At 45.2% G+C, this 22,015-nt stretch overlaps 2 protein-coding genes across 3 annotated transcripts in view; one reads left to right on the forward strand and one right to left on the reverse strand.

Annotated features, from left to right (window-relative positions):
* Positions 1 to 22,015, forward strand: part of CYSTM1 (cysteine rich transmembrane module containing 1) — a 53,134-nt gene that overhangs the window by 23,069 nt on the left and 8,050 nt on the right. The window contains exon 3 of one of the 2 annotated variants that reach the window (XM_080920359.1): positions 19,702 to 19,833. The exons of the other annotated variant lie outside the window; for it this stretch is intronic. Within the exon in view, the coding sequence (XP_080776485.1) occupies positions 19,702 to 19,814 (113 nt within the window). The 3' untranslated portion in view covers positions 19,815 to 19,833. Of the gene's footprint in view, positions 1 to 19,701; positions 19,834 to 22,015 lie in introns of those variants that run through there. 2 annotated transcript variants of the gene reach the window in all.
* Positions 1 to 22,015, reverse strand: part of PFDN1 (prefoldin subunit 1) — an 84,255-nt gene that overhangs the window by 3,235 nt on the left and 59,005 nt on the right. The gene's annotated exons all lie outside the window — the stretch shown is intronic.

Genomic DNA, 22,015 nt, shown 5'->3' on the forward strand with positions numbered 1-22,015 from the left:
TCTCCTCCTCTTCTTCCTCCTCATCACCCCCCCCCCTTTAAGACAGGGTCTCACTTTGTAGCCCAGGCTGGCCTTGAACTCACAGAGTTTCTGTTTTCCAAGTGTCAGAATTAAAGGCATGCTCCCTTCCCCCTATGTAATGTAAGCTCCTTGAAGGCAGGGGCTTCTGTGTTGTTGTTGCTGCTGCTGTTGTTTTGTTGTTTGAGAGAGGGATTCATTCTGTAGATTAGGCTGCCCTAAAAATTCTGAGCTCTGAGTGGCCAAGTGTCCTCTCAGGGTGTCTTGTGCAGTTCTCTCTCAGGCCTTCCCTCTTCCTCCTGTCGCTGAATGAAACCTACATGGTTACTGCCAGGAGTCAGCCCTAGTGCTGAACATTGCAAACATGTCCTTTCTCATTTAATGAACATGACAGTTAAACCTGTAGATGGGGACTAGCAAAGAAGATGGTTTGTTGAAGATGTGAGCTAGCAGAGGGGCAGAGCTGGCATCTGATAGTAGCTTAGAGCCTGCTCTCTGCAGTCACTGCCTCAGCTGCCCCCACCTGCTCCAGGGCAGGCACCAGCTCCTTTGACTCTACTTATGGCATTGCTGCCTTCCAACTTCAGATCTGACCGAGGCTGCACTTAGTGTGCCTTGTGCCTCCAGTGCTGCTTCCTCCTCCACCTTTGACTCATCTTGGACTATTCCTCAATGGCAAGAGTTAGTTGGCATGCAGAATACCTTCCTTAGTTTATCTTGTTCAATCTCCCTAAGATCCTTCCCTTGGTCACTTCCCTACTAAGCTGGGTAGACGTCTGGGAAGAGCCTTTCTATCTTCTCTTCCTCCTCCTCCCAATTGCTTCTTCCTCCCTTGATCCTTTGTATGGCGCTCATACTAGTCCCTAGTGTCTCTCTCTCTTTTTTTTTTTAAGATTTATTTTGTTATTCTAATTACATTGGTGGTGGTGGTGGTGGTGGTGGTGGTGGTGGTGGTGGTGGTATGTGCACATGAATGCAAGTGCCTACAGAGGTCAGAGGTGTCAGATTCCTCTGGAGCTAGAGTTATGGGCAGTTCTAAGCCAGCTGATATGCTTGGAATTGAACTTAGGTCTTCAAGAAGAGCAGTGTATTCCTTATATACTGAGCAGTCTCTCTAGCCCTTGCCTTTCTAGCTCTTAACTCCTGTCCTGGGACATTAGTTTAAGTGTTCTAAAAAATTCTTTGGGAAACTTCCCCTGTGTCTTCTGTTTGTTTTTTGTTTTAATTTATCTTTTGAGGTAGAGCTTCACTGTGTAGCCCTTGCTGTTCTAGCTCTCACTCTGTAGACTAGGCTGGCCTTGGACTCATAGATAGCCTCCAACTCTGCCTCCTGAGCACTGGGATCAAAGCATGAGCCACCACTGCCCAGCTCCCCTGGATCTTATATAGGCCTGGGCAGCATCTCTTTAAGATAGTATCTGGGCATGTCACAGGTATGAGATGCCTGTGATTCTTGACCCAGCATGTGAATCTGGACATATACTCTTGCTAGAATGGACACATGAAGCTCTTGGTGGCCACCAGGACAGACTGCTCTGGCTTCTCAGCTGGAAGAAGATAGGTTGCTTATGTGATCTTCCCAGGGTTTGTGATCCTTCTTAAGGGCACTCACTTTAGTTCATCCTCATGGTCAACTCAGAAACTCCCTTTGTGTCAGAAAAACTCGATGATCCTCAGTGTGGAAGGAAGCCCTCTCCTTCCTCCCTATAGTGTTCTATTGCCTTCCCAAGTGGAGGCTTCACCCACAGCATGGATTTCTTTTTCTTAAAATAATAGCCAGGATTCAGAAGGCCTGAGAGCTGTCTTGGTCTGCCCTGTTTCAGGCTCACCAGGCACCCATCCCTACTCACTCTTACAAATGCCATCTCCTCTGAATTGCTTGAGACATTCTTCACCTCTTTCTGACTGGCTGGATACAGGTAGTCTGTGACTTCTGCTTATATCCAGACTGAGGCATCAAAGGAATGAAGAAAGGACACTTGTACATACAGAATGCTAGGGTCAGATGGGCTATGTACATTCCGATGGAGCAGCAGCAACTACCACACAACCCGGAACCTCCGTGTTATTATGTAGAGCACAGCGGGAGGGGTTAGTCAGTCTTGGTGAACATCTGGGAGGAAGAAGCCCCAGTTGTTAGTTTTTGTGCTCATTGTTCAATTTTCCTAAATACTCACACCTGGACCAGAGAAAGGCCTTTGCCAATTTTGAGTTGGGGATGGGGAAGGCTTGGCATTTCTCATGGGTCTGTGGCATTGGTCCTTAACATAGCTGTGTTGGGATTAAGTTTCTATCCTTCACTCTGCTGTCTTCATTCAGAACTTTATAGCATTGCCTTTAGTTATAGAATTCTTTTCTCTAATCTAAAAGCTCCACAATAGATCTTGTCCAATCTGTCTGACCATTGGGTTCCCCAGTAACTACGTTTATCTGGGTATGGTGGTTAGCACCTTTCATCTCAGCACTAGGGAGGCAATGTCAGAAGCAGGCACACTTTGAGGACAGCTCAAATGTATATATTTTAGAGAGATGTAGGACAGCTCAGAGTGAAACTGGAAGAGCCTTTGCAAGTCGTTAAACCCAGTTTGATTTTCAGAGGACAGAAGACTTTCCTCCCTTACCCTGTTAACTTGGCCTGGGACTAGAGCAAGTGTTTACAGTATGGTAGGAGCCTGGAGCATTGTCAGGATGCCGGCAGTCACAAATGTCTGAGGAATGTGAACTGGCCGAACGAACCTTGGGCTCAGAAAATACTAATAATAGTCTCAGGACTTTAAGAAGCTCCATTTATAATCCAGATACTCCATCATCTCCACTCATTTTCGTGGTATTTCCTGGGCAGTTGTTGCTTACATGCACATGTCCTTTGTAACTGGCTGACGCTGTGCTATTATATTGTGGACACCATTGTGTATTTGTTATAAGCAACTTTCTGGAGGGCCGGATGTCTCAGCATTATTGACCCTTCTACCAGAAATCTTCTATGGGCGTTTTCCTGCAGCACTGTAGGGTGCGCAGCCGTCCTCTGCATTAGCGTCTGCAGGTCTTACCAAATGTTCTCAAAGGGCCCATGGCACCTTCCCTTGAGAACCACTGCTGTAGAATCTGAGTCGTTAAAATTTTAATGCCTTTCAGTCCAGAGAAGGAAAAGGCCTCCCTGACCAACTTTGTCAGCTTCTGAAAAACACCTGCTGGGGAGATGGTTTCAGAATTTGAAATGTCATAGAACTTCTGGACTGGGCAAGCTTTCTTTCTGTGCATTTTAGGGCTTGAAAACTGGATGCTACCAATTCCTCTCTTAAAGCCATTAGAACAAAAAGTTTCAGGCCAGTGCTTTTTTTTTTTTAATATTAAATATTCAGTAGTTCTTTTGTTAAGGAATAAATATCTAAATAATAGAGCAAATATTTGCCAGCTAGTTGGGCACTTTTATATGCTAACTTATTTAGAACAACTCTCTGAGGTAAGCCTTGTTATCACTGCCATATAGTAAGTAGGAGCGTAAGGGCCAACTGAGCAGCAAGAGCCAGTAAAGCTGAAAGGCCCAGCAGTCTGATCTGGAGCCTGAGTTCCTTGGCAATGGCTTCTTTACTGAGCACTTACTGCAGTCCCTGGTTCTTGGCTAAGAGATTCATGGATTAATTTCTGATTTATTTTCTTTTCCTTCCCTCCCTCCCTCCTTCCTTCCCTTCCTTTCCTCCCTCTCTCCCTCCCTCCCTCCCTCCCCCCCTCCTTCCTTTCTTCCTTTGTATAATCCTGACTGTTCTGGAGCTCATTCAGAAAACCAGGCTGGCCTAGAGTGCTGGGATTAAAGGTGTGCACCACCTGCCTCTGCCTCCTGAGAACTAGGATTAAAGGTGTGCACCACCACTGCCCCAGTAATTTCTGATTTCTTAACAGACTTCCAGGATACATGGTAATATCCATGTGAGACCAGGAACTTACAGATGCTATAAGGTCTTGCTGTGGTCAGAAGCCTGACTTGCTTCTATGTATCATGTGTTCTCCCATGCAGAAGTTAAAAAATATGGGGGAGACGGATTAATAAGTAAATGTGCTTACCACCAAGCCTGATGACTTGAGTTTGAGCCCCAGACCACATGCTGAAGGAGAGAGCCAACCACCTCAAGGTGGTCCACCCATCCCCACACAAACACATGTTAAAAGGTTAAAACATTTATAACCTTGGACCCACCATTCTTTCAGCCAGTTTTATGCATCTCATAATCCAGGGCTGGGCACAAAGGTTGCTGTGTCTCGTCAGACCTTATTTATGTGCTTTGTGAACATTATCCTCTTTAACTCAAATCAGCAGTCCCAGGGAGAGAGAAAACAAACAACTTTCCTATGGTCTGTCGCAGTAGTAGCTAGCTGAGCCTGATTTGAACCCACGCCTATCTGCTTTCAAGGGCCTTTAAGTAAAGAATTAGCAACATCACACTCTATTAGTTGTAAAAAGGACTTGTGGATGAATTCTCTGTGGTGGCACTCGGGGGACAGCATCATAAAGTCAGGTGCGAATGGCCTTTAGGAGTCTCTTAGGGACTTAGCACAGATGAGGTCCAGCACTTTAGGGGTGGTCTCCTTGTCTCCTTGATAACTGAGCTAAGTCTCATGGACCTGTTGGCTATGTTAAGACAATTTAGCCAAGCATGCTGGTCTTGTCTTTAAGCTCAGCACTTGGGAGGCAGAGGCAGATGGATCTTTCTCTCTGTTGAAGGGCTGGCTTGGCCTGCCCAGCACTCAGAGGTAAAAGAGTGTGAAAACACAGCTACTTTTTGTATATTCCTTTTCCTTGGCTGGCTGGTAGGAATATCTAGTGCTTGCTGGCTGAAAGCAGGCTGGGTTGTTGAGACAAGTTTGTCATTGAATTTTTGCCACCCCCCATCCATATACAGCCTGGATTTTCTGCTCGAATATCACACTACCTCATTTTGAAACAAAATGCTCATGAATCTTTCTCTTTTGACAGAGCTTTCTGTAGCTGGGTTAGTAGAAACAGTGAAGACACTGGTTTGGTGGGCAAGGAAACAAGTCACAGAAAACACTGCTCTGTACAAGAGGTAGCCACCAAGCTATGGGTGAGATGAAGTGGGCCAGCCTCAGAAAGACCAGCTGAGCACTCACTCTTACAATTTCTCTTTGCAAGCTTCACTCTCCTGAGTAAGACCAGTGCTTCAAGCCATTAGTTATGGGGACATCAAGGTGACAAGAATCTCCCTTTATAGTTATTTCTGAACAGTAATAAGGTATTGGCTGCACTGCAAGGACCTAGGCTTCAGGCTGCACAGGGCAGTGTGACTCTTGTCACACAGCCGCCCATGTGGCACAGTGCCCAAAGCCACCTAGCACCACCCTCCCAGTGGCCAGTGTGGTTACCCATACTGGAAACCTGAGGAAAACCTCTTTACAACTGAAGTCTCCCTTGGGTTTTTAGGGAAGTCACTTTCAGGAGAACTGGCTGCCCAGGACATGGTACCGTTTAAAAGTTTACATTCTACTGTTGTGGCTCTCCAGCGCTGAGACAATCTAAAGCTTGGGATTCCCCACAGCATGACTATCATTAGGCTGCTGACAAACCCACAAGGACTGGTGTCTGCACTACCGAGTGAGGACTCAGCCTGGCAGACAGTGGCTGTGTAAAGGCCAAATCCTGACTCACCAGTGACCAGAAGACCTGGTTTCTTCCAAAGCCCAGCTTAGTTGACTCTTAACGGTCAGAGCTTCTACTTCTGATTAGACCTATGTTCTCATGCCAAGAAACCTGGCCACTTAAAAAACAATAATTTTATGGAGAGATGGATCAGTGGTTAAAAGCAAATGCTGCCTTTCTGAAGGTCTGAACTCCATTCCCAGCACCTATATTTGGTGGTTTACAGTCTCCTGTAACTCCAGCTCTAGGGACATCAAGTGCCTCTAGCCTCTATGGGCCTCTGCATTCATGTGCACATACCCATACACAGGTACATGCACATAACTAAAAATGGTAAAAATAAATCATTTAGATAACTTTGTAACTTACACAGTTGTATCTTCCCGAGTTGGGGAAATGATAGAGATTGGGTTGGGTCAATGGTAGCCTGTGACCAGCATGTACTTTGATTCCACCATGCGAGTCCCAGGAATTGAATTCAGGTTCTGTCTGCTGTCAGGCTTGGCATCTCACCAGTCCATGGTGCAGGTCTTTTTGAAATTCATCTAATACATGGTCTTTATCCAGGGGATAGATATATTTGAGGCTAATCCTGTACTGCATAAAAGTGTGTGGGGTGTCTGTTGTTCTTGTTTCTATTAACATTTTAAATAGTCAAGGCCAACGCTGGCTGCATCTTGGCTCCAGAGAATGAGTCTTTAGGAATGTGTGTTGGTTTATACTGAAGTCTCCATCTGCTGACTCCACATTGTGTTTTCCTCTTCCCCAGTCTAGTCTATGCCTCACCTATGATGTTAATATTGGGATGTGTTCCCCAGTTGTTTTTCTACCTTTTCAGGATCTCTTCCTGGATCTGCAGTTCACAGTTTCTGGCAGACTGGCTGGCCAGCAATCCCTGGTGTCTGGCTGGTCACCACTGTCCCCAAGGCCTGGGGTTATGGACATGTACCACCACCACAGTTTTTTTATGTGGGTCTTGGGGCTCTGAATGAATGAATGTCCTCATACTTGCACAGCAAGCACTTTCCTCACCCACCTATTTATTTCTCTTTTAGGCTTTTAGCCCTTGACTAATTTAGAAGTAGACTAATAACAGTAACAGACACCGTTTTCTTCTGTTTTGTGCTAGGTACTGACTGCTTTTCAAGGATTATCTTACATGAACTTTCTAACAGTCCTAAGAGGTTGGTGCTTTTTGTAGCCATTTTTCTGTAAAAGAAACTGAGCCACAGAGAGGGTAAGGGACTTGCATTTGACTTAAATGGTCTATGCCAAGTACGTTGAGCATAACCCAGGTGAGCTTGTGTCTTAAGAGCTGGGCCTTGGCCATACAGAACTGGAGGCCTACCTCCTACTGAGCTAAGCTGAGAAGCTGGTGAGAACCTGGAGTCCACAGAAACAGACCCAGTGACTGAACTCTGACAACATTTGAGCCACTGCTCTTATCTTCTTGTCTTGCCCTGGCTTCCTGGAAGAGTAGGTCTCCTCTCCAGGAAACACTTCCCATCAACTCTTGGGGAAGTCTTACGCTTGCACCAGGATGCCTGCTACTCTATGCAGTCAAGGCTGCAGCCCTTGAGTTTTGAGAGGCCAGTTGTATTCCCAGCTTTTTCCTTCCCTGCTGGAGGAGTTAGCTTCTGTATTTAGACTGGGATACTGACTGGAAAAGATCACCCCTCCTAAGGGGATCCTGACTCACTCTTAGCATTTTAGATATTACCTTTCTGAAGCAGGAGGGAGGAATAGATTGCACATGTTCTCATAAGCTCCCATTCTTGGGATATAGCCCAGGTTTCTTCTTGGGATCCTAGGCATCAGACTTTGATCCCTTTAACAGAGAGACCATAGGAACAGCCTAGAAAAGATTTTCATGCCTTTTATACTTTTTTTTGGGGGGGGGGAGGGAGAATCTCCTTAGGTTTTTATTTTTAATAGTATCTAGATTCTCTCTGAATTTTGAGGATAAAGTCCAGAGCCTCATATATATTTAAGGGCATACCTGTCACTGAGACACACCACTAACTCTCAAGCACTTGCCCAACTTAGAAGATTTTACAGAACCGGCGTAAGATTGAATTATGAAGGCCAAACCTGAGAAGGCCAAGCATTATGGCACACACATTTAATCCTACCACTTGGGCACTTGGGAAGCAAAGGCAGGAAGATTTGTGTGAGTTAAGAGGCCACCCTGGTCTACCTAGTGATAGTGAGTTCCAGGACAGTTCACAATGCTACATAGTGAGACCCAAAACAAGCAAACAACAACCGCAAAAGATATTTTACTGTGAGCTCTTAAATGGGCAGAATGATTTTTTGTTTGTTTGGGGTTTTGTTTTGATTTTGTTTTTGCTCTTCTCATGTACCATGTGTATCTTAGGTAATTTATAGATCTCAATTTCTTTTCCATCATGGTGTCCCCCCAAAAGTCCTGCTCAGGATCCTCTGTTGGTCTTTGAGTAGCTATGAATTTCCCAGAGCTGTGGGCAGGATATTCTAGGGCTATAGAACTGAAGAAAACACCCCTGTGGAAAGCTGTGGTTTGTGGTTCAAGGCTTGCTTTCCCTGGCTTAACAGCACCTCTGCTCTCAGCCACATTCTGTCGCTTCATCTTCTCCCGAGTGATGGCCTTGATACCTGGCATTGCCACCAGCCCCTTCTGAGAAGTTTGGGGTGTGCCTAGATCTTGTTTGAAGCTTTTGAGCTGAGACAGGGGAATGGCAGGTGACTGTGTGGAAGTGGGGAGGAGGGAGTTGCAAGTTTGAACCTAGCTTGGATTATATAATGAGACCCTGTCTCAAAAAGCAGTTTTATGACTGTCTTCTCTCAGTACTTGGGGCTGGTTGATCCTGTTGCTTTTACTAATATTTATAGTTAGTTCTTCAGAGAGTAGCTAGCTAAATCTATACCTGCAGCTTGCTTTCAGGTGAGGCTTGAGTAGCTACTCTAGTGGCAACTGTAAGCATCAAACAAAACTTACTCGTTCGGTGTCTTATGTGTATTCTGCCTACTGAATCCCCTATGGCAGGTTATGTGCAAAGAGTGATAAATGGCACTGGCATCCTGAACAGTTTTATCCAGGGAGAACTAGGAGCAGGGAGCTCACCAGAATTTTTTTTTGAAGACCAAAGGAGATTCTTAAATAAGATCACTGTCCCGCTTAGTCATATAAGAGTGATCAGGGTAGGGTTATGCTACAGGGTTCTGGATGTCAACTAGCTCCAGCCTTCAGGTACTAAGGACGACTGTGTGGTTATGCGTTTTATTAAATTGGGAGGCTGCACTCCTGACCCTTCTGGATTGTCACCCAGTCACTGGCATTGATACCACTCTTACCCATTCCTGTTTTTACCGATCTTGTTGATTCTTCAGAAATAGACATATTTGAGTATATGTCTATTATATAGGAGTATGTATAGGTTCTATAAGCCTTATATAATGCCTATGGTACTTCCAGGTATCTCAGCCCCAGGCTCTGCCTTGCTTTCTTTAGGTGTCTGTCTGGGGAGTAGCAAAAGCTGCTAATATACACTGAATACTTGTTTCGTCCTGTGTGTATTAATTCAGTGAGGAAACAGGTACATCATACAGAAGGGAAGACTAAAGCTGGGAGAAACTGTTGCTTTAAGAATGACCTTGAGGCTGGTGCAGGATGTCTGGCCTACACCATCTCTCCTTCCTCTGCACTGTGTTCCTTGACAGGGCTAGTTGCCAGGTGAGATAAATACTGGTCTGCTTGTGCACAGGTAGATAGACGGTGGAATGTTGCAGACCGTCCAAGAGTATTCCCTAGGGTGAAAGTGGGTTATGGTGGACTTCCAGAGTTCTCTGAGATGGCTTCTGTTCTGTCTCCAGTTTCTCTAAATGGTGGCACTATAAATAAACCCGCTCGCTGCCTTGGGCAGCTGAACTCGCCTAAGTGGTTTGGGAAAAAATCAAATGTGTTCTAGCCTTCCTGGCAGAGCAGAGGCTCCAAATGTGGGTGCTTTACCTCCAAGGCCAAACCATTTCGGAGTTTTATTGAAAAGATTTTATTTCAGGCTTTTATTGCCTGTTTCAGTGGGAATGTGATTGTAGTGGATCTTTTGAATGCCACAGTGACATGACAAGCTGGTCACTCTGATAGTGTGGATCACAGGAGAAAGTGTCTAAGTGCTGGCTCTGTCTTCCAGGCTAGCAGGGCTCCAGTCACAGTCTGGCACTCCCTCCATCTCCCTTTCTCCACTGGAAAACCTGGCCTCTCTTTTAATAAGTGTGTCTGTAAGAGAGTGATTTTTAGACCCTTTGCCACTGACCTTCACATGGACATTGGCTTGTCATAGTTAGAAAAACAGCATTTGTGACCAACAGAGCACCTCACACTGTTCTTTCAGATGTGCAAGCATAACCTTATCCTCTAACTCCAGGCAGTGTGCTCAGTACTCAGGGGAGACATAGACCAGTCAGTTCTTACCAGTGAGGGCTGTGCCATGTCACCACATTCAGTGACAATGTTGGCCTGTCTCATTCATGACCTCAGAACTCACTAGGTTCAGGATTCTGACTGCACTGGGGAGAGAACGGCTATTTTTACTGTCGTATAATTATGTCTGTAGGTCAAGGAAGAAAACAGCCTGGGGTGTGTTTGCATAAATACACCAGTGGGAACTGTTAATTAGTAACCTAGAAATCTGTTCTGGGTAGTAGCCCGTTGTGGTCTGTATACCTAAGATAAAACATGCTTTGCATTCAGTAGAAATGATATGGTAGTGTTTGCTCTCCTCGAGAATGTGGCAGATACTGTTTGAATGAGGCTCACGGGGCTGGCACTGCATATGAGTCAGGCTGACATTGCTGATAACAGCTGCCTGTGCCTTTCTGTGCCTGGACATGAGCAGGTAAGAGACAGCAGCTTCCTCCTTGGTGGTTCTGCCCATTTGGGCAAATTCCAAAGAGCTGACTCTCCTCACAGTAACCGCTCCATAACTTTCCTATATTCCTTTCCCTCTAATTCTAGTACTAACCCCCCAAAAAGCAACGGTTTCCCTGATTTCTCATTAGCTCTCTAAAATCACTGTAACAGTTTTATCTTCAGGGCCATCTACATTAGAGGCTGGGCAAACGCTACTACTGAGCTGTACCTCTCCAGTCCTTCCCCAGACCGTGAGGGCTATATTAGTCAGAAGTCAGGGCCAGTCAGCAGTGATGCAGGACTGACATCCACCCCCACAGCATCCAGGAGGACCCTGTCCTGATTCTGAGCTTTCAGTTGCATTACCTGTTGGTTCTCCCTGTTCTAGCGTGCGCCTATGTGCAGCTCCTTCATTTTCCTCTCCAGGTGTTCTGTGAGCTCCCCAAGTTACAGTCTCTTTCCTGGACTCTCCTCCAGGGTTGGCTGTGTCGGGAAAGAGAAGCGAGTACTGAGGAGGGGACTGAGGAGCAACCACAGCTGGTTTCTCCTGGTGCCCTGGGTGTGAGAGGTACTCGGGGGAACAGTCTGGAAGGGTCTATAGGCCAGGAGAGCAGGCAGCCACCGAGGCACAGCAGACCTGGATTCTGCTAACCATGATGTGCCCTGGCTGACTGGAGTCCAGGCTGTGGAGGACTGAAGCTGCTGTTGGAACAGAAAGTCCCTGTGCCACCGCTTAAAGAATCTTTGCTGCTCTGGTGTCCTGAATGTTGAGGAGCTCTCGAAGCCTCAGGAATCATAGGAGCCTGAAGAAGGTTGGTTTTGATATCACTCAGGATCCTGGAAAGGATGTGTGTAGTTTAATATTTAAAACATAAAATTTGCTCTTTTCACCATATCTAAGGACATAGCTCTTTGGCATTAGCTGCATTTACGTTGTTGTTTGGTCATTGTCTTTTCTTCCCAAACTGAAATTTAGCACTTCTTGAATAACAGACCCCCATGCTCCCCTTTTTCTTGCCCCTGAAAACCCCATTCCTCTTTCTGCCTGTGGATTTGACTAGTTTGTATTTCAGATAAATGGAATCATAATAATCGTAGTATCTGCCTGTCTGTGACTGGCTGATTTCATGTGGTGTCTCTTTAGTGTTTATTCACCTTTTTCTTCCTTTTTGAGGCTGGGTAATATTTCATTAAAGATAATTCCACATTTAGTTTACTCATCCATTGGTAGATATTTAGTTGTATTCACTTTTCAGCCACTGTAAATAATTTCAGATCATGTGAATAGTGATCATTGTTATACAATATTTGTTCAGATCCTTGCATTCAGTTTTTTTTGGGGGGGTGAGGATATTAAAGCAAGATGTCTTTAAAGATTAGTTGCTCATAGATCACTTTCTCCACTGAGGGCTTGACTTTCAGACCAACAGTCAGCTTAACTCACCTTCTAAGTTTAGACCGTAGTGTACCGAGTGGTCATCTCAGCGTCACACTGCATTTTGATATTTGATCGGCTTTCATAACAGGCTACAGCTGCATTTTCACATATCACTTTCCACTAGGAGGTCTTGAGTGGGTGAGTTCCATGTAACTGTAGGAGTAGCCTTGGGGTTAAATAGAACCATGCTGGTTTTTTTTTTTTTTTTTTTTTTTTTTTTTTTTTTTTTGGAGGGGGGCGGGGGGTTGTCCCTAGAAATGGCTCCATTTTGAGACATGAGACCATGAGCTGCTGAAGCCTGCAGACTCACACAGCAGCTTTGTGTAGGCACATTAGTGTCTGTCTGTTGCCTTTGATAATCTGCTTTTGTTCCATCTGGTTCTTGTAAAATATAAGTGGAATTATATGTAAATGTCCCCTAGGAAAATGGTGCACTTGTGAAGTTCCTTGCCATTGGGAATTGCCACAACCGGTTGCACCAGCTAATGACACACCTGCTTGGGAGTGGGCTTTATATAGCTGCAGCTGTGTTTATAGAACAGGTTTCCTGGGCCTGGATTGCCTGCCATTGCTGCTGGAAGTAGAGATGGCTGGTTGGCTGGTTGTGTGACGCTGATATCTTAATGGTCATTGGTGTTTTCTTGGCTAATTAGAAATTCTCTAGAGAGTCACTCAGATTTCTTCTGCAGAGCCACAGACACAGTAAGGACCTAGAGTGTGGGCCACGCAGCCCATGTGAATGGTGCGGAGATCCTGTTGGCCCACGTTTCTGGCACCCCTCCCTGAATCTCAGGCTTTATGGGGGCGGTGTGTAAATGAGAAACTCGGAAAAAGGGAAGCACCACCAGCTATGGCCTGTATCACCCCAGCTCACTCTGTTCCTGCTGAGTGTGGTGCAGCTTGGACTGGCCTGGAGTCAGTCCTTTCTCATCTGAGTATTGACTTGTCTCTCTGCCTCAGAGCTCAGCTGATAAGGCTGGGTTTGCATGCTTGCACGTGACAGTGTGCTTGCCTGAAAGTCTCCATGGTCTGGAGAAGGTGCAGAAGCTCCTTCAAGGAGCTATTAAATCTTGGGTAGGGCAAAGCAGAGGAGGATGCTCCTGATTTTTCTCAGCACCTTTTCCAACTGCTCTGGACCATGGTTGCTGAATAATCAAGTTATATTTTATTGACAAGACATTTTCTTTCTTTCTTTCTTTTTTGAATTAAGTTTTTCTTTTCTTTTTTGTTTTTTTTTTAAGATTTATGTATTTATCCTGTAAGTACACTGTAGCTGTTTTCAGACACACCAGAAGAGGGCATTGGATCCCATTACAGATGACTGTGAGCCACCATGTGGTTGCTGGGATTTGAACTCAGGACCTCTGGAAGAAGTCGGTGCTCTTAGCCACTGAGCCATCTCTCTAGCCTGACAAGACATTTTTATCTTTGGGCATTCACTACAAAGCACCAGTATCATTTCTGAGGTACAAGAACAGCCCAAGTTAACAGGACCAAACTAAGGAGGGAAGGGGCATCGGCAGGTTTGAGCTAGATAAGGGGCCTGTCGGGGATATGGCCTGGATTTTGTGCTCTGCTGTTGTCTAGAGTTTGAATGCTATAGAGGACTAGCAGATGACTCTCAGGATCAAAGGTCTGATGGGGGCAGAGGTAAAGATATTTTCACAAGGTGATACAACCTTGAACTGAGTCTCTGACATCACCTTGGGAAGAGCCAGCTATGAACCAGGCAGGTGGTTTGGGAGCTAACTTTCCTGACATGCCATGCCTTTGACAAGGAAAGGAAAAGGCGTTATTCAACAGATATGCAGCCAGACCAGTTCCTGGAGGTGGATGGGCATGCTCACTCACAGGTGTCCCGGCCCATTCTGGATCTTTGGGAGGCTGAGACAAAGCAGGTGGTCTAGGCAGATGCAGATAAAACCCATGTGAGGAGCAAAGATCCTGCTCGAGTGCCCAAGGATATCCCAGCCTTCAGTGGGAGAGGCATATTTCTACCAGGTATGAACCTGTCTGATTGTACCTGTCTGTGTCCCTGGGCTATAGTCCTGATGCCTTCCTACCAGTGCTTCCTGTGTTTCAGGTTCAGTATGTAAGATCCCCTCCACTGCTCTTGGAAGCACTCACTCTACCTGGACACTGCTGGGCTTCTAAGCATTGGACTTCCTAAAGGTGTGACCTGGACTCCAGTTATGTTGAAGCCAAAGGAAAAACCGACAGGAACTGTGTGGAGATGTGTGTGCATTGAGGCAAGGGGAGATACATAGGCAAGAGCCTGATTTCAAGGCTCCCTCCAACGAGGTTCTTTCATTCTCCTCCCATAGGTCTGCCAGCTCTGCTTTCCTTCTCTCTTCCCTCTGAGTTGCAGTTCGTCCCACACATAGGAACCGTTCTCTGCTACTTACAGCCTGGCCCCTTACTTCTAGAATAGCATGTGGCTTTGCCGCCCGACCTCTTTCTTATTTCAGAAACTTTTCCAGAGTCCAAGGGAGCCCCCTTTTAGTCTTCTTATCTAGATCTTCCTGTAAGAAGCCTACTTTTGTCTGACATGATAATACACAATTGCCATCTTAGCATTGGGAGTCTGAGGCAGAGGATAGAGAGTTTGAGGCTAGCCTGGGCTACACAGCAAGACCATTCCTCATTTGATCAGGAGGGGCCCTGGCTGAAAACTCAGTCATGTGAATAACAGTAATAGCTGAGTGATGTTTACTGAGTGATTCAGTGTGCCAGCGCTGGGCCAATGATGCATTGTCTTTTAATTTCCCAACAACCTTCTGGGCTGCAGATCACTAATATTACCCCTCTTTTATGACAGAGGAAACTGAGGCTAAGAGAGCTTATTAACTACCAAAGGTTACTTGGCTAGGAAGTAGATGATTGTATATTTATATCCAATTTGATATGTTTTATTAAAATCACTATTATAATATCCTGAACGTAGTACTCTCAACAAAATTGAGACATGATGTCTTGAGGTTTATGACCTGGATTGAGGACATCTTTCCTTTTGTGCTTTCTACTGGTGTGATAAAGACCTTGACCAAATGCAACCTAAGGAGCAAAGGGCTTATTTGTCTTAAATGTCTGGATCACAATCTATCACTAAGGCAGGAACTCTAGAAGAGTCCCTAAAGGGGTGCTGCTCCTGTCACCTCATTCTTTATTTCTTGCTCAGCCAAATTATACATTCCAGGACCACCTGACCAGAATAACACCACCCACAGTGGTCTGGGACCTCCCACATTAGCCATCAGTCAAGAAAATGTCCCACAGACTTGCTTACAGTCCAGGCAATTCGTCAACTGAGGCCTCCTCTTCCCAGATGACTTCAGCTTCTGTCAGGTTGACAAAAACACCACCACATCCCTTTAGGATGCCCAGGAAAGCCCAAATACCCCCTTTGCACATTCCCTTATCCCCTTATTAGCCATCAATACATATGAAATCAAGAAGACTTCTATGACCTCAGACAATAGCTTGGGGAGTCTCCCCTCAAAGAAGCAAGTATCCGGTATCCAGGTATCATCTGACCCACTTCTCACACAGAATGGCATCACATCCTGTAGGTCAAGGGCTTAATCCCTACATGTGCTCCTCCATCCAGTCTCAGTTCCTACTACTTTGCCTGTAGTTCCAGTCAACGTGCTGCTTACACGAGTTCCCGTGACCCCTTCCTCCAGTTCATTTGTTTGCTTGAGTGGCTCAGGGAACACTTATGTTTTCTGGTTTATTATAAAAGCCAGTACAAAAGACAGATAAAGTGATGTAGAACATGAGAGTTCCAGGTCTGACACCCAGGAACTGCCATCAACTCTTCCTTTTGGAAGCTTTATGGAGATACTGCACAGGCATCCATGATTGGACTAAAGCTGTGACCTAATGTTGTGACCTTTTAATACAGTTCCTCATTTTGTGGTGACCACCAACCATAAAATTATTTTCATTGCTACTTCATAACTGTAATTTGCCAGTTATGAATTGTAAATATTTTGTTTTTCCATGGTCTTAGTTGACCCCTGTGAAAGGGTCATTCGACTCCCAAGGAGTTACAACCCACAAGTTGAGAACCACTGGACTGAAGTGTCAGCTAGGACAGGAATAGAGCAGGGAGCACCAGCATGGCTTGTCAGTGTAGCATTTCTCCCTCCAGGGCTGTTGGGCAGGACCCTTAGGGAATAAGGATGAACTTCTGACCTACTTCAAGGTAAGCCAGAGAATTCACCTTTGTTTTATTTTGTTTGTTTATTGAGACAGGGCCTCACTATAAAGCTTTGACTGTCCTGAAAATCACTTTGTAGACCAGGCTGGCATTGAACTCACAAGTGCTGGAATTAAAGGTATGCACCACCGTGCCCAGCCCTTAAGGGAGTTCATTCTTAATAGCCAGTTCCAACACAGAAGTGGGGAAGGGTCAGTATTTCTGTGAACCTGATTTAGGGAAGAGGGGTCCTGTTTCTGTGGCTTGCCTCTGGGCATGAGTTAGGAACCGAGGACTGAGGGACAAAAACTTAATTAATAGAATCTCACATCCGTCTATATCCACTTGTCAGATAGAAAGGACCCTCTCTCTTTTATCTGAACTTCCACAGTAGAGTCCTGGCAGAACCTGCCTCCCCTTTCACCCCTACCCTGCTTACTACTTTCAGCTGCACCTCAGATTCCTGAGGTGAGGAGAAGACAGACAGGGATAGAGGCAGCTTGAGAAGATAGTTAGGGGGCGGCCTTTTTGCATATTGCAGGGTGAGACATAGGATATACTGATTAAGACAATTTATGTCCTATACATTCAAAGGGCTAGTGTGAACCACTTGAGGGCATGGTAATGCACACATTGCCAGGCATAGCTGTGCACCAAGCCGGATGCTGGCCTGGCAGACTTTGCCTTTAACCTCTGATATAAACACTGGCTGCCTCAGAGCAGTTTCTGTCACTCAGCTTTCGGAGACCGGAGTTCTGCAGACTTCCACACTACCAAATATAGTCCTTATTTCTGGAAACAGAATTTTACACATGAAATCATACTTCTATTTGAATTGTTCACAGCCTAGTACTTACTTTACAGGGCACATGTGCCCGGAGTTAGGTTCCTTTACTCTGATGAAGAGAGGACATTGGTGATGTTTTCTATGATTGCTGCAAACCCTCTAAGTGCTATAGACTCTTGTCAAGCTGCTAAGCAACCTGCGTGGGGACAGAGATCAAATAAAAGTCTTACAAGTTCAAGGAAGGGCATTTGGCTCAGAAGTACCTGAGGCCCTGTAGGATCCATGGAGTCTGAGTAATTCAGGCAGTAAAGGGAAAAGTGCTGTGACAGGGAACCTAGGTGTCATTGAGCAAATGTGTGATTGGTTGGTGGGTTAGGTGTGGGACGGTGAGAAGGTGCTGCAGATTAGCTGGGAGACTGGGGAGGAAACGCTGACCCTGACTTCGGACAAAACCAAACGCTATCTGAAGCAGTCTTTCTCCATAAAATTGGACCACAACATGCTAGCTACCTGTAATGTGCAGCACCTCCTATGCCTTGGCCCAGTAATGGCAATTATGAAGGCTGTGTCTGGGAGATGCAGGCAGCTATGCTGACTTGGAGGCTGCAGTCCTGTATTCTAGTGTTCCAGATGTTGGAGGGCCACCTAGGAGTAATGACAAAGGAAATATTTGCAGCAGATATGCATATCCTCAGCGTGGTGGATGGAAAGTGAGTAGACTCTTCCTGATAGTGTGTGTGCCTCTGAAGAACCAGGCCAGCAGCGGTGGAGAGCAGCCGTAACTGGAGTTGAGATGCAAGGACTCTGCTTAGGATTGGAGGAGAACAGAGCATTATATTGTGGTGAGCAGAGAAAGGGGATCCAGGACCTGGAATCCTCCCAGATGTTCACTGTTTCCTGTGACCTCTTCCTCCATGACCCATATCAGCTGAGATTTCAGCTCTCTAGAAAAACCCAGAGAAAAGAGGGTGAGGCCAGCTGTGTGTTAATAATGTTGAGTGCTGCTTTGGGGAGGGAACAGGGGTCAACAGAAACCTTGGCATGTTTGGGACGTGGCATATAGAGGAGTGTGAATGAATTATTTATTCTAGCTAGTCCATATGACAGACACAGAAACCTGGTATTTTATTTACAAGCTCTAAGCCTAGACTGGGCAGGTTCTAAGCTATTCTCACCTGTATCCAAAGCACATGCCCCTTGTTAGTTTCTGTTTGAGTCTCACCCAGGCTGCTTCTGTTCTATCAGCCTGTCCTTGGGATGCACTTCTCCGGTCACATGCTCCTGTCACATGGTCACATGCTCATGATCCATCCAGCCTCATAAGGATCCCGTCTTCCTCTTCTTCCTCCTCCTCCCCCTGGTTTCTCCTGAACCCCCTCACTTATCCTCAAGTACCACCTTTCTCTCTCTACTGCCCAATCACAGGTTCTAGCCTTTTATTAACCTGAAAGCTTTAAATTGGGGAGCAAGGTTTACACAATAAAAGCTGGTGTCCGTGAGAATGCCCTCATCTAGACAGCAACCAGATCTTGGGGCCCCGAGTTTAGCATTTGCATATGTAGCAACAGACCAACAGGGAGGTTGTGTTTGTACTCACAGGAGTCCAGCTGTAGGAATGGCACGAGCACTGTGGTGCTCACCCTCTGAGCCCTGAGCCTCTTAGAAGGGAGAGTCAGGCTTCTGCTGCCTGGCCTGAGTCCTTGCATTCACTCAGGGCCCATAGGCAGCAAGCTCTGAGAGGAGTCTGACTAGAATGGAGGCTTACTGAGTCGATGGGAGCATCAGAGGCTGCCAGGTGTGGAGCAGATTGGGTGGAGCTGGGCCGAGCAAGTTAGTGCAGGTCAGCTAACAGCACAGCTGGAGCCTGCAGAGAGGACGTGAGGGGCAGGCAGCCAGAATCAGACCGGTACCTTCCTGCTGGAGCTGGGTCTCTCTCTGCTTCCCTTCCTCCCTTCCATTTTAGGTAGAGAAGCACCTTTGAGTGTGGCTTAAACCAAACAGAAAAGTGGAAATCATGAAGTAAAAACCTCTATCCTTCCCTCATACTCTGACATTTAAGTTTCTCATATTATCTCAGAAATATGGATAACCCTTTCCATATAAATAATGTAAAAACATTGCTATATTCCTCCCTTGCCCATAAAGACCTACGTAGCTCTCTTTAACAGCTACTGTTCTCTGGTATATGCTCAGCATTACTTTAGCTGATTGGACTCTAAAGTAAATTCTAGATACTGATGTTTTTCTCCATATCTGAAGTAGTTGTAGCTCATCACTACAAATTTCCCTTCCTAGAATCGCCACCTCCCCCAACACCCACATACACACACTATAAAGGTGTATGAAAATGTCACTATGGTGGTTGGTAGTAAAACATGGTTGTGAGGATTAAATGAGTGGATAAAGCTTCTCCAGTGCCACCCACAACAGGCTTGGGACAAGGGCTATGAGTTGGTTCACTCATTCAATTTTTGTTGTAAATGGACAATATCAGATGAGGTGCTGGGTGTGGTTTCATAACTTATGGAAAGTGAGGTGACTGGAAACAGTGGTCTGACAACTTCTGGTGTGGGTCAGACTGGAGTGGCCCCTGGCCTGCCCCTGCAGAGCTGACAGTCCTGTGTGTGTAAGTCTTAGTGTGGTAAGTGCTAGCAGACCGCCACTGCTCCAAGCCCCTTCTTAACTGGTGTCTCTCTCCCCGCCTGCCCCTTCCCAGTGTACGTTCTGGAACAGGAAAGGAAGAGGAGCACGGATGCCGGGTGTCAGGCAGTCCTGGCCGCATGCTGGGCCGCGCTCTGCTGCTGCTGCCTCCTGGACAGCTTGGACTGAGTAGCCAAGATCCAGTTCTCTCGCAGCCGCCATTCCTGCTGCTGGAATAAACAACTAGTGTTACCCAAGTTCAATCCTTTCTTTCTTTGAAAAAACAAAAAACAAAACCTAATCTGCAGACTTTGAAAGTTTAGCACATATAAATGGGTGTGAAATAGTATTTCTCTTTTTCCTTCCATATTACAGTTGACCTTGAACAAATACACACTTGGGAATGTATATTCCCAAATATGAGCATTCATAATATGCATTCCTATGCACATGCACACACACACACACACACATTTATATATTTAACTTTTAAGTGAGCACGTGAGTCTGTGCATGACATACATGTGGAGGTCAGAGACAACATTCAGGAGTTAGTTTTCTCCATTTACCATGTGGATCCCAGAAGTTGGACTCAGGTCCTCAGGATTAGTAGCATGTGCCTTTACCCCCTGCTCCATCTCTTTGGCCCCTTGTATTTATTCTTTTAAAAATATTTATTATTGATTTTATGTATATGAGCACACCGTAGCTATCTTAGACACACCAGAAGATGGCACTAGATCCCATTACAGATGGTTGTGAGCCATAATGTAGGTGCTGGGAATTGAACTCGGGACCTCTGGAAGAGCAGTCAGTGCCCTTAACCACCGAGCCATTTCTCCAGCCCTGCCTGTATTCTTAAGACCACTTTTTTCTATTAATTTGTCTTTTCCTACTGATTTTTAGAGAATCCTGGTTTGGTTTAACTATGTATCTCTCGCTGTCCAGGAACTAACTTTGTAGACCAGGGCCTCAAATTCACAAGGATCTGCCTGCCTCTTCCCCATGAATTTGAAGTGAGAGTTGCCAGCAGTCAAATTCCCATCTACAAATGGTATGGTAATTACCTACTCTGCCAGCTTCTGTTCATTCTTTAACTGGAAAAGGAACCCAGTCAAGCCCCTAGCCTGTATTGCTCTGACCACACATCTGCTGCATATCAGTCTGCTTGTTTTGAAGTATTTTTCTTTTCTTGGAGACAGGGCCTTTATGTAGCCCTGAGTGACTGTATTGTGACTTGCTTTGTAGAATAGGCTTGCTTCAAACTCACAAAGATCTGCTTGCGGGATTTAATGCTAGGTTTAAAAGCAAACTTTTAAAGTGTGCACCAGCATGCCCAACTTAAAAAAAATTTTTTTTAAAGATTTATCTTACATGTAACTTTTTTGCCTGCATGTCTGTATATGCAACTGTGTACATGTCTGGTACCCACAGAGGTCTTCTGACACTGGAGTTATGGGTGGTTGTGAGCCACTGTGTGGGTGCTGTAAACTGAACTGGGTTCTCTGAAAGATCAAGGGCTCTTAATTACTGAGCCATCACCCAACCCAGAATCTTGGGGGCTTTGTTTTGTTTGGTTTTGGGTTTTTTGTTGTTTTGTTATTCCCCTGTGTGTATGTATTAGAGAGAATTTCATGTAGCCCCAGCTATCCTAGTACTGGCTATGGAACCAAGGATAACCAGACTCCTGACATCCCTGCCTCTATCCCCCCAATGCTAGGATTATAAGTATATGTCTACCATTTTATCCTGTTAACACTATAATACACAGTAAAAGCTTTTAATTCTGATAAAAATCCAGGTTACCGATTTCTTTTATAAATAATGATAAACTAACCTCAAGTACTGACAATTTTAAAATTCCCAAAAAAATTCCTATTTTATATTTAAAATCATGATCCATTTTAGATTAATTTTTCAAATAAAATATTTTAGTTCTGGGGTAGGGCCAGGTATGGTGTGCATGCCCTCTGAGTTCCAGGCTATTTGAAAACAGCCAAGGCTACTCTCAAAAAAAAAAAAAATATATATATATATATATATATATATATATTCTTTATGAAAAACTCTCCTTTCAAGGCCTGCTCTGCATATCTGTGAGCCAGCACCTGTGTTCATATCAGCCTTTTCCTGTTCTCTGTTCTATCCCCTGGGTCTAAGGAGACATAGACACTATACGGAATCTTGTTTAAATTATCACAGTTCTTTTGTCTGTCCATAAGTTCCATCTATGTCTTAAGATTTTTACTGGAATTGCATTCAGTCTAGATCATTGTGGAGCCTGGTTTTATTTCCTTATTTACTTGAGACAGGGTCTTACTGTGTAGCCCTAGCTGAACGCAGCCTGACAAGAATGAAGTAGGCTCTTTCGGTTGTTCTGTGTGTCCCTG

Source organism: Micromys minutus (assembly GCF_963924665.1).
Source record: "Micromys minutus genome assembly, chromosome: 8".
NCBI classification, from domain to species: domain Eukaryota; kingdom Metazoa; phylum Chordata; class Mammalia; order Rodentia; family Muridae; genus Micromys; species Micromys minutus.